General features: G+C 34.8%; 1 protein-coding gene across 1 annotated transcript in view; it reads left to right on the top strand.

The window, feature by feature from the left end:
- The window catches only part of EFCAB3 (EF-hand calcium binding domain 3), a 483,726-nt gene that overhangs the window by 307,547 nt on the left and 164,104 nt on the right, over positions 1–12,075 (top strand). The window contains exons 70-73 of the mRNA XM_079134930.1: positions 45–149; positions 1,897–1,950; positions 2,709–2,813; positions 5,800–5,853. Of these exons, the coding sequence (XP_078991056.1) occupies positions 45–149; positions 1,897–1,950; positions 2,709–2,813; positions 5,800–5,853 (318 nt within the window). The remainder of the gene's footprint in view (positions 1–44; positions 150–1,896; positions 1,951–2,708; positions 2,814–5,799; positions 5,854–12,075) is intronic.

The following is a 12,075-nucleotide window of genomic DNA, read 5'->3' as shown; positions in this document are numbered from 1 at the left end:
GTCTAATTTTACCATAAATCAATAATGGTTCTTTTCTTTCAAAGGAGACAGAGTTGATATAAATCAACTTAAAAGTGTTTTAGAAAAATTGGGAATTGAACTCATGCCTGATGAATACTCGAACTTGCTGAAGACATTACCAGTTAATGGTAAGTCTTATAAATACTATCTGGGCTTTTTCGGTAGTTTGGTTTTGTGGCTGTGTGACTCATCCTCCAATAAATTAAACATGCTTGAAAACTGTTAAAAGCTAATTTCAATACAAAGGAAAATTTCACCACTTAAATCATCTGATCTTTCACCTGTAAGTTGCTATCAAAGTTAATTACTCACACCTTCAGGTTACTGATCAGTTGGATATGTAAAACCATTAAAAATAAATTAAAAAAAAAGAAAGTAGAAAGGGAAGGAGAGAAAGAAGCAGTAATAATAAAACAATAAAAAGAAACTAAATAGCATAGCCATGTGTGTTTCTGCAGAATAGAATATATAGTTTAATGATAACAATTTATGTTTTTATTAGTTCTACATCATATTGGTATTCATTTTGACACAATCATACATGCATGAAATATAACTTGCTCCACTTCAATCTGTAGTACTTCCTCTTTCCCTCCCCTCCTCTCTTCCCCTGTTCCCCTTCCTCTACTACACTGGTCTTCCTTCTATTTCTTTATCATTTTTAAAAATTGGTGCTTTATAGGTATACTTCAAGGTGAAATTCACTGTGGTATATTCATGTATATAGATGCATATTTTGGTCAATTTCATTCCATTTTTTTTCTGTCCCTCGCCCATGAATTCCTCTCTTCCATAGGTCTCTCTTCTATTTTCACAAGATTCTCCCCCAACCCTTTACCACTCCCCTGAATTTTGGTCAAGCTTCCACATTTGAGAAAAAACGTTCTGCCCTTTACTTTACTGAATCTGGCTTATTTCCCCTAGCATGATGTATGATGTTCTCCAGTTCCATCTATTTACCAGCAAATGCCATAATTCATTCTTTTTTTTGGCAGAGTAAAACTCCATTGTATGTGCGTATGCACGCGCACACACACACACACACACACACACACACACACACACATATCACATTTGTTTATCCATTCATCTGTTGCTGTGCATCTGGGCTGTTTACATAACTTGGCTATTGTGAATTGCCATGTTATAATAAAACATAATAAAAGGCTACATTTCTTAATTTATGAGGTGAAATTTTTAAAAACTAGGAAAATAAAGAATGTTTTCAATTCCATAACCCAAAGATAATCATCATTAGTATTTGCATGCATTTTCTTTTAGTGCTTTTAAGATACATGATGGTAGATAGGTAATATTTATGTATGTATTAGTTTATTTTTATCTCTTATGTCTACAATATTAATGTGTATATTCATCATAGAAAACTTTGAAAATATGTAGATAAGCCATCCATAAAATAAGCAATAACTACTATCAAAAGCGTGAGATATATATTTCCAGTTTCCTATCTATAAATATATGTCCTTTATTTGGCAATCTTGTAGATAAATATTTGCAAACATCTTAAAATTTCTTGGATTAAATTTCTTTGTAAAGTTGCAAAATGAAAGATTTATTTTATCAAATTTTCTTTCAGAAAAGTTATTGTACTTTGAATTCCCACAAGCAGCAGTTGAATGTTATTTTCTCTTCATTCCCAATACAGAAAAAGAAAAAAGAGGGCAGACATCTCATTATTATTATTTGAATTTCATTCATGCCACTGTGAACACTGTGCTCTGTGTATTATCTAGTTACATTTCATATGTTTCTTAGACAAAGATTTTCAAAAATTTTTTTTCTGAAATTAAAAGATATGTACTATCTTCTGACTTTGTTTTCAAAATGTCCAGTTTTTTGTTTTTTTTTTAATAGCTGATGGGAAAGTGTATCAGAAAAGATTGATGAAGGGCTTAAAATCTCTCAAACGTGAGTAAAAAGCAAAATGAAAAGGCTTAATCTTAACCCTTATTTTTACTCTTAAAATAGGAATTCTCTTTTCTTATATTACTGAGTTCTAATTTACGTTTTTGTTTTTGTTTTTGTTTTTTGTTTTTCAGTATATCTGCAATTTACCGAGTAGTTTCTTACACTGTGATTTGGCAGAAAGTGTTAGACTTACTTAGATTGTTTTTCCTTACTTGGCTCCAAAGAAGCAATAAACAAACAAACAAGGAATCTAGAAAGCAAAAGATAAAGAGTGAAGGCTATAACCTAAGGATTTTGGTCAAAGATAGATAATTTGCAAGTTCAGGCAACAAAAATAATATGTTTTGCAAAAGATCACTCAACTTTAGCTTTTCAACCTTCTTTAAGAGTATTTTGCATCCTCATTAGAATAAGTTATACTTCTTGTATGTATAATATGTCAAAATACACTATTGCCATGCATATCTAAAAAGAACAAATTTTTAAAAGAGTATTTTGCTCTGTCAGCTTGTTCCCAGCATACGATTTGAGGAAATTGGTTCTAGTGGGGTTTTTTTTGTTGTTTTTCCTCTTATTTATTGGAGTAGACTGAAGTTTGGGTGTTTGTTTTGAAATCTTACCAATAATTCTAAAATGAATGTTTTTAATAGTAATAAAATACATGCTCATTAGTAAAGAAGAGACTACAACAGCGAATGCATAGGTTCAACTTTAGAATCAATCTGTTTTACTATATTCTTTTACTATTCCTTACTCAGAAGGCAATGCTGATGTCAATAAGCTGGATACTTTTTTAGAAAACATGGGGATCAAGATCACAGAAAAAGAATTCATTAATCTAACAGAAAGAATGCCAGGTGATGGTAAGTACTGTAATTACTCCTATACTTTTTACTATAGTTTTAAAGTGTTTATTCTTTTAGACTTGAAAATAAGAATTTCTCCAACCAAATTGTCAAAATATCAAAGACTTTTCAAAACCTTAGAGAACTTAGTCTTAAGTAAGAAACAAATCCTTTCTCTTTATTTCCATTAATCTAAAATCCTTTTTCTTCTCCTAGTGATACTAAGCACTGCATAAAATAAAGACAAGATTTTGTTAAACCAGAGAATGAACAGGAAGTAGAATTCAAAACAGAAGGGAAGGGTTTACAAGAGTGGAGTTTCACTTCACATCAATTTCTCCTAAAGCAGCTGGTGGTCACATTCACCACTCTTATAAAAGATATTCTTGCTGGTGATGTAGCTCAGTGGTAGAACACTTGCCTAGCGTGTGCAAGACCCTGGGTTCCAATTTCCAATACAACAACATAAAACTACATATTTATTAACTACAACATTGTAACTGACAAATACAACATATACCACTTGTCTTTTTCTTATTTAAGCCCTCCAATGCCTTTAATAATAAGTTCTTTTATTACAACTCTTTATTCTCATGTACTATAAATTCATACTCTTTGGAATTTCTTCTCTGCCTAAGGTTCATTTTTTAAAAGGAGTTTTTTTTCTCCCTTCAAACCAGTAAGTTAATTATTTTTAATGGAATAGTACAAAATAAAAATATCAGAACATATGTCACACAATAAGGTTAGACACTGTTTCATGAAACCTTATGATCAGGGTGTGTGTGTGTGTGTGTGTGTGTGTGTGTGATGTGTTCAGGGTTATTTATGTGTCTTACACTCAAAATTTTTGAAAAACACGGTCTTAAATGATAGTACTATAACAGTTCTATTATCCATCTACTGTTCTTTCCGTAAACTACAATTCTCCTGGAAGAATTCACTTTCCTATATGTCATATGTTTAAGATTTCAAATCTTTTTATTTTGAAACTAGATTTTTACCCCATGGATTTCAGTCCACAGTGAAGTCCTTTTATCTAGCATGACTGAGACATGTAGTTGGCCAGATAACCTAAAACTCCAGTTAAAGTAAGGAATCATAAAAATGAGGTAGTATATATACCTTAAACATTTTATTTGTATTAAAAAAAAATAGGGCCAAGGCCATTTTTGTTTAATGCAGGCATGCTCCTTAGAGACTTTCCTGCATGAGCATGCTTATTTATCATCTATACTCCAAGTTTCAGTTTCTTTTAAAAGGTGTAAAGAGTTTTTTTAAAAGTTGACTAGAAATTTCAGTCAGAATCTGTCTGGATTTTCACTCTTTCTCAATCTTTTTATTGTTAATCTGTCCCAAATTCAGCAGAAAATTTTTAAACAATTTGTCTTTATCAAAACTTTCTAAATTATTCAAATTTGTTTTTTATGGGAAAAACTCTCTTTTCCATTTATAGTTTGTCAGTTTGTATAATAATTAAGATGTCCATTTAATGAAGAGTAGAGTATTTATTAAGTCCAGAAATGCACTTGGCAATTCAAACCATGAGAACACAAATGCTCCGGCTTATTGAAAGTGTAGCTTACTATCTGTGAAAGTTTGGCATGTCAGCGTTAGTCCGAATGTAGGAATTCACAGAAGGAATGAAAGTTCAGATCATCAGGTTGGTCAGTTGAAAGGTCAGTTAAGAGAACTGTGTCAACACATCCTTGTTAACACATTTATTGGCCATTAGACATCCAACTTAGCATATAAAAAAGTAAACTCATTCCTTCCTAATTCTTGATTTTTTTCTTCTGTTTCTATACCACCATTATCTACCCACAGCTACTCATGTAATAATCCATAGATTAATTTTGGCTGCTCATGCCCACTCAATTTTCTCTCTTAAAAAATAACATCAAGGGACTGGGGTTACAGCTCAGTGGTGAAGTGCCTGCCTGTCACCTGTGAGGCACTGGGTTCTGTCCTCAGCACCACATAAAAATAAATATTTAAATAAATAAATAAAAATAAAGGTCTAAAAAATAATCAAATCTCTGTCTTTGCTACTCTACTCTTAATTCAGACCTTCAACATTCCCATCTGAGACCATTCACAAAGCCTCCTGACTAGTCTAATAGCCGTATTGTTGCCTTAAATTCATTCTGTATAAACTAACCAGGATGAAATAGCTAAGGTGAAAATCTGACCTTGGTATTTCTCAATTTAGAGCCTTTCAAAGACCCCTTATAACTTACAGGCACTGAGTCTTACAATTAGGCCAGGCACAGTGCAAAACATTTTTATGGATTATTTCATTTAATTAATGTATTTAAAAATGTATACTAATACTTATATTTATTGATATACATTTCTATAAAACAGATATCTATTGAACAACTGAATATGTAGCAGTCTCTGTTCAAGTCCTAGTAATATAGCCATGAACAAAACAAATTCATGTAAACTTCATGGAGCCAGGATTTTTCTTCTTCTGACTACTATATTCCCAGTTCCAAGTAGTCTAAAACCTGCTAACCTTTTCAGGGCACTATGCTGACTCCATTTAACTAAGTCTGATTCATCGTTCTACTCCAGTGTGGTATTTTTCCCTCAAGCAAGATTGAAAAGCTTTAGTTCACCACTCGTTGTACTCTTCACAGCTCCTTTTCCTGAAGTCTGTTTGTTGCCTTTCTCCAACTATAGAAAATTGCATATTGCCAAAAACAATGGTCTTAAATCTATACCAGTGTGTGCTATCAGCGTTCCAAGAGAAAAACAGACTGAGAAACAGTGAAACTTGAGAGAACATTTTATCTCACATAGAAGCTATGATCCAAGCAGTCTTAGTCCCTATTGCAGGTAATGGGGCTATCCATTAAAGTCCAAGAATTATAAAAAAAAATGAAACTATATGATGAATAGCTTCATCTAAGCTCTACTTCATAATTTACTTGATGCTTTATGCTTTTTTTCTGCTTTTTTGGCTTTATCAGTGTCTAAATTTTACCTTGTCTTATAGATAAAAAGAAAGTCAAACTAAATAAGTTGATGGAAGAGTTGCATGCTATTTTAGGTAAGTGCAAAATTCCTAAATTCTTTATACTTAAATGATATCTACAACCATCCCTACATTTGTTTGATAATTTTACCATTTTAGCCTCTCATTAATTAAACATTTTTTTCTAACTATTTTGAATCACCTATCTTTACAAAGTTTAAGATGTTTCAAAATGTAAGTAATAATTGAGATACTATTTGCATATCATTATTTGGATAAGTTATTAACAATATCACAATTTTCTGGGCAATTGCATTAGCTTTATATGCAGTATTTTTCACCTACATTATAAAAATATAACTTTTATTATGAACAAGAGATAATGTCATCTTTCTTTCTTTTTTTCTCTTAACCTTATTATTTTTAGTTCATACCAGTAACATAGAATCTAGGGATTTATCATTTAAAAAGCCAAATACATATGCAATCATATGTATTTGGATATACATATGATTATACATATGTATGAATATGTATACAATATATAAGGATATTATTCATATTTTAAGTAAAAATATGAGGAAAAGCCAAATATTTATCACAGGGAGATCACTTAAATCAGTTAGTGTTATGATTGCTAATGCAGAACACTATAGACATTTTCATGACATTGTAGATTATGTGTTACAAATGTTGCTGGGCATTTACAAGGAACAACATAAATCTATACTTGTTAAAAAATGATACCTTTCTTTGACTAGGTTAGCATGTTAAGTCACGTTCTGTAGGTGTACAGCATGAGCTATATTATTTTATCTTTCTTAGAAATTTACAAGTGATTTTCCAGCCTTTTTTAAAACAACAACTTTCTAGCCATTTACTTATTTTCCCAAATGAATATATATATTGGGGTTAACCTCTCTTGAGCCATTTCAATTTTTTTTTATTTTATTTGTTATTTTTAGATATACATGACAGTAGAGTGTATATTGACATATTATACATACATGGAGTATAACTTATTCTAATTAGGATCCCATTCTTATATTTGTACATGCTGTGAAGTTTCACCAGTTTATTCATATATAAACCAAGGAAAGTTATGTCCAGTTCATTCCACTGTCTTTCCTAACCCCATCTCCCATCCCTTTCCTTCATTCACCTTCATCTAATCCAATGAACTTCTCTTTTTCCCTCCCCAACCCTTATTATGTATTAGCATCCACATATTAGAAAAAAACATTTGGCTTTTGGTTTTTTTGGGATTGACTTATCTCATTTAGCATGATATTCTCCAGTTCCATCTATTTACTGGAAAATGCCATAATTTCATTCATCTTTATGACTAATATTTGATCGTGTATATATACTACATTTTCTTTATCCATTCATTTGTGGAAGGGCACCTTGGTTGGTTCTATAGCTTAGGTATTATGAATTGAGCTGCTATAAACATTGATGTGCCTGCATCACTATAGTATGCTAACTTTAAGTTCTTTGGGTATAAACTGAGGAGTGGGGTCAAATGCTGGTTCCAATCCAAGTTTTTTGAGGAATCCCCGTAATGCTTTCTATAATACTTGCACCAATTTGCAGTCACACCAGCAATGTATAAGTGAACCTTTCCCTCCAAATCCTTGCCAATATTTATTGTTACTTGTATTCTTGATAATTGTCCTTAAGACTGGAGTGAGATGGAATCTCAGTATAGTTTTAATTTGAATTTCTCCAATTGTTAGAAATGTTGAACATTTTTTCATATATTTGTTGACCATTTGTTTTTCTTCTTCTGTGAAGTGTCTGTTCAGCTCCTTTGCCCATTTATTGATTAGATGGTTGTTGGTGGTGGGGGTGTTGGTGTTGGTGTTTGGGGTTTCTTTTGAGTTCTTTGTATATCCTGGAGATTAATGCTTTATCTGAGGTGCAGGTGGCAAAGATTTTCTCACATTCCGTAGGCTCTCTCTTCATGTTCTTGATTGTTTCCTTTACTGTGAAGAAGCTCTTTAGTTTGATACAATCCCATTTATTGATTCTTTATTTTATTTCTTACAGTTTAGGAGTCTTGTTGAGAAAGTCAGTGGAGAGTTGGGGCCTACTTTTTCTTCTATTAGGCACACGGTCTCTGGTCTAATGCCTAGGTTCTTGATGCACTTTGAGTTGAGTTTTGTGCAGAGTGAGAGATAGGGGTTCAATTTCATTCTACTACATACGGATTTCCAGTTTTCCCAGCACCTTTTGTTCAAAAGGCTATCTTTTTCCAATGTATGTTTTCGGTGCCTTTGTCTACTATGAGACAACTGTATTTATATGGGTTTGAGTCTGTGTCTTCTATTCTGTTCCATTGGTCTTCATGTATGTTTTGGTGCCAATACCATGCTGTTTCAGTTACTGTAGTTTTGTAGTGTAATTTAAGTTCTGGTATTGTGATGCCTCCTGTGTCACTTTTCTTGCTAAGGACGACTGGCTATTCTTGGCCTCTTATTTTGTCAAATGATTTTCATGACTGCTTTGTCTATTTCTATGAAGAATTCATTGGAATTTTAATAGGAACTGCATTAAATCTGAGTAGTGCTTTTGGTAGTGTCATATTTTTAAGTCTGATATTTACTCTTCATAATACAGCAGGTGTCCTCACTTCTTTTTCAGTTATCAAGCAATAGAAGATACCAGACCAGTTTGTTTTTCATAATTTGAATTCATTTCAATCATAATAGTTTTTTTAAATTTTTTTTATTTGTTCTAATTAGTTACACATGAATAATTATAGTCTTAATTCCACTTTTTGGTCTTTCCTCAACCAAAGCCACAGGAGAGAACATCAGGCATTTTCCAGACCTTCTTTACTATTGCTGAATGTCCTTCAGATGCTGTTTCAGTGTCAGTCAGGATTTCATCCTGTTTCTTTTTATTGGTGCATTATGATTATACATTATAGTATAATTTGTTGTGGCGTATTTATACCTGCACATAATTTGGTCAACTTCCTTCCCCAGTATCTTCCCTTCCCTTCTCTTCTTCTCTCCCCATGGCCCCCTTTATTCACTCTATTGATTTCCCTCCTATTTCAGGGGGGTCCCTTTCTCACTTTTTTCTCTATCTCCTACATATGAGAGAAAGCATACCACCTTTGACTCTCTGAATCTGGCTTATTTTGCTCAACATGATGCTCTACAGTTCTATCCATTTTCCCTCTGATGACATAATTTCACTTTTCTTTATAGCCCAATAAAACTCCTTTGTGTATATATGCCCCATTTTTCTTTATTCATTCATCTATTGAAGGACACTGAGGCTGGTTCCATAACTTAGCTATTGTGAGTTGCACTGCAATAAACATTGGTAAGCATGTATCTCTATAGTATAATAACTTTAATTCTTTTGGATAAATACTGAAAAGCAGTATACCTGGCTCATATGGTGGTTTCATTCCTAGTCTTTTGAGGAACTTCCATACTGATTTCTATAGTGGCTGTACTAATTTATAATCCTACCACCAATGTATAATTGTTCCTTTATTCCTACAACCTCATCAACATTCATTATTACTATTTGTATTCTTGATGATTACCTTTCTAACTGGAGTGAGATGAAATCTCAGTGTAGTTTTGATTTACATGTCCCTGATTGCTAAGGATGTTGAACATTTTCATATACTTGTTGGCCATTTGTATTTCTTTTTTTGAGAAATGTCTGTTTATTTCATTTGACCATTTATTGATTGGGTTATTTGGTTTTATGGTGTGAAGTTTTGAGTTCTTCACATTCTGGATATTAATACTCCCTCAGAAGATTAGTTGTTAAAGATTTTCTCCCACTCAGTAGGATCTCCACACTCTGAAATTTTTCCTTTGCTGTGCAAAAACTTATAAATTTGGTGCCATTCCATTTATTAATTTTTGATATTATTTCCTGAGTTTTAGAAATTCTATTGAGGAACTTGTTACCTGAGATTATATGTTGGAGCATTGGCCCCACATTTTCTTCTAGCAGTTGCAAAGTTTCTGGTCTAATTCCTAGGTCTTTGATTCACTTTGAGTTGACTTTTATACAGGATGAGAGATAGGGATCTAGTGTCATTCTGCCACATATGAACAACCAGTTATCCCAGCACTATTTATTTAAAAGGCCGCCTTTTCTCCCACATGTTTTTAGGCAACTTTGTCAGGGATCAGTTAACTCGAGCTGTGTAAGTTTGTCTGTGTCTTCTATTCTGTGCCATTGGTCTGTCTGTTTTGGGGATTTTGTTTGTTTATTTTGCAAGTACCATGCTGTTTTTGTTACTATAGCTCTGTAGTATAATTTAAAATTACACTTTGGGATGTCTCGACATTGCTGTTTTTGCTCAGAATGGCTTTAGATATTCTGCCTTTATTCTTTCCTATAAATTTTCACACTATTTCTTCTAGTTCAGTGAAGAATGTCATTGGCATTTTAATGGGGATTGCATTGAAATATATAGATTGCTTTTAGTACTATTACCATTTTAACAATATCTTCTAGATATAAAATCAGCAATGACAGTTCAGACTTTAAAAATACTCTAAATCAAATAGACTTAACAGACCTCTACAGAATATTTCACCCAGTAACAGCTGAATATACTTTTTCTGAGCTGCTTTTAAGACTTCTCTCCAAAATAGACAATAATTTAATTCACAGACAAGTTTCAGCAAATTTGGAGAGAGTCAATATAATTTCTTATATCTTAGATCACAAAAAAAAATAAAATTATAAATCAACAGCAAGAAGAACTATAAAAACACATGATTAGATAACTTTTGAATGGTGAATGAGTCATAGAAAAAATCAGGGGAGACAGTTTAAAATTCTTAGAATTAACCTGTCTTATCTTTGAAGAATTTATTAAATTATTGCTTAGTTTGATGTCTGTATAAAAGCATACAAGACTCTGAAAAGCAAGACTCAAACATCTATGGAAAAAACAAAACTAACAAAGTATTATAAGGGACTGGAGGACGGTTTCAAGATGGCAGACTAGAGGGTGGCTGCATTTCATGTTGCTCTGGGACTCAGAATTCAAAAGAGGAGATATTGAGAGACTTGGGATCAACTCAAAGCAGCCCGGTGAGTCTCTCCCATTGGGGAGGCGACCCGGATGGGGCGGTAGTCCCGGAACGCAGGGAACTTTGTGAAGTAGAGCTGCCCGGCGAGACACCCCTCTACCCGCTGGAGCAGTGAACTTGGACAACTGGGAGCATCATAGAGGAAGCCGCTCAGCACAGCGCTTGGACTCGGAGCAACCACTGGAGCTCCGGGCGGGTGCCCAGAGGAGGAGCTGCGAGGAGAGCTGTTTGGACTCAAAGTGACTGCTCCTGAACACCAGGGCCTGCTCGGAGGAGAAGGAGGAGGAGGAGTGCGGTGGGTCGCTTGGACTCGGAGTGACTACCCAGGGCTACAGGCTATTGGCAGGAGGAGGAGGCACGCAGTGAGTTGCTTGGACTCCTAGTGACCACAACAGAACACTGGGCAGCTGTCTGGAGGAAGAGGCGTGCGGCGGGTCACTGGGACTCAGAGCGATTGTACCGGGCTCCAGGTGGCTGCTCAGAGGAGGGGCTGCATAGCCAGGCAATTAGGTGCAGAGCAGGGTCCCAGGACCTAGGAGGCTTCTTGGTGGAAGAGCTGCACAGAGACACGCTTAGGGGCTGAGCGAAGGTTCTAGGACTGCGGGCAGATTCTCTGAGGAGAGGTAGCCTAATGAAACTCGTCTGTGAAGGGTGAGGCGCCCAGTTCCAGGGGGTAGGTCCAGGCCCCTGGGAACGTTGCAGAGGAAGGCAACCCAGCCCAGGAAGTAATTGTGGATTGAGGGGAACCTCTAGGAGGGGAACTGACCAGTGAGACCTCCCCACCAGGTGAGTCTTCCCTGCCGGGTGAGGTTTTCCCACAAGGACGGTAAAATCAGAGAAACAGGCCCAAACAGGCCTTGCCTAAGCCTGCAGCCTAGTTCCCCTTTGGATGACCATTGGTCAACAAGTGGAGGCACCTCTGCCCACTAGCAGGGAATATACCACACCTGAAGGCCACCACTCCTAGAGAGGCAGCTTCCTTGTGGAGCACCACACTATCAACTTCCTCCAAGATTTCAGCCTACTGAAGGCTAAGAGGGGATATACTAGAAATCTTCAGGGACATTATAAGTCAATGGAGGAAATTTGCAATATCTCAGCAGTCCACTCATACCTGAACAATATGACAAAACAAGCGAAGAAAATGCCCCAAACAAATCTAGATGTTACATCAATAAAACCCAATGAGAGCATGGCAGAAGAAATGACAGAA

The sequence above is a fragment of the Sciurus vulgaris genome (genome assembly GCF_902686455.1).
Source record: "Sciurus vulgaris genome assembly, chromosome: 3".
Classification (NCBI taxonomy): domain Eukaryota; kingdom Metazoa; phylum Chordata; class Mammalia; order Rodentia; family Sciuridae; genus Sciurus; species Sciurus vulgaris.
Note: the sequence above shows the minus strand (reverse complement) of the source record. Positions and strands in the feature narration are given on the sequence as shown.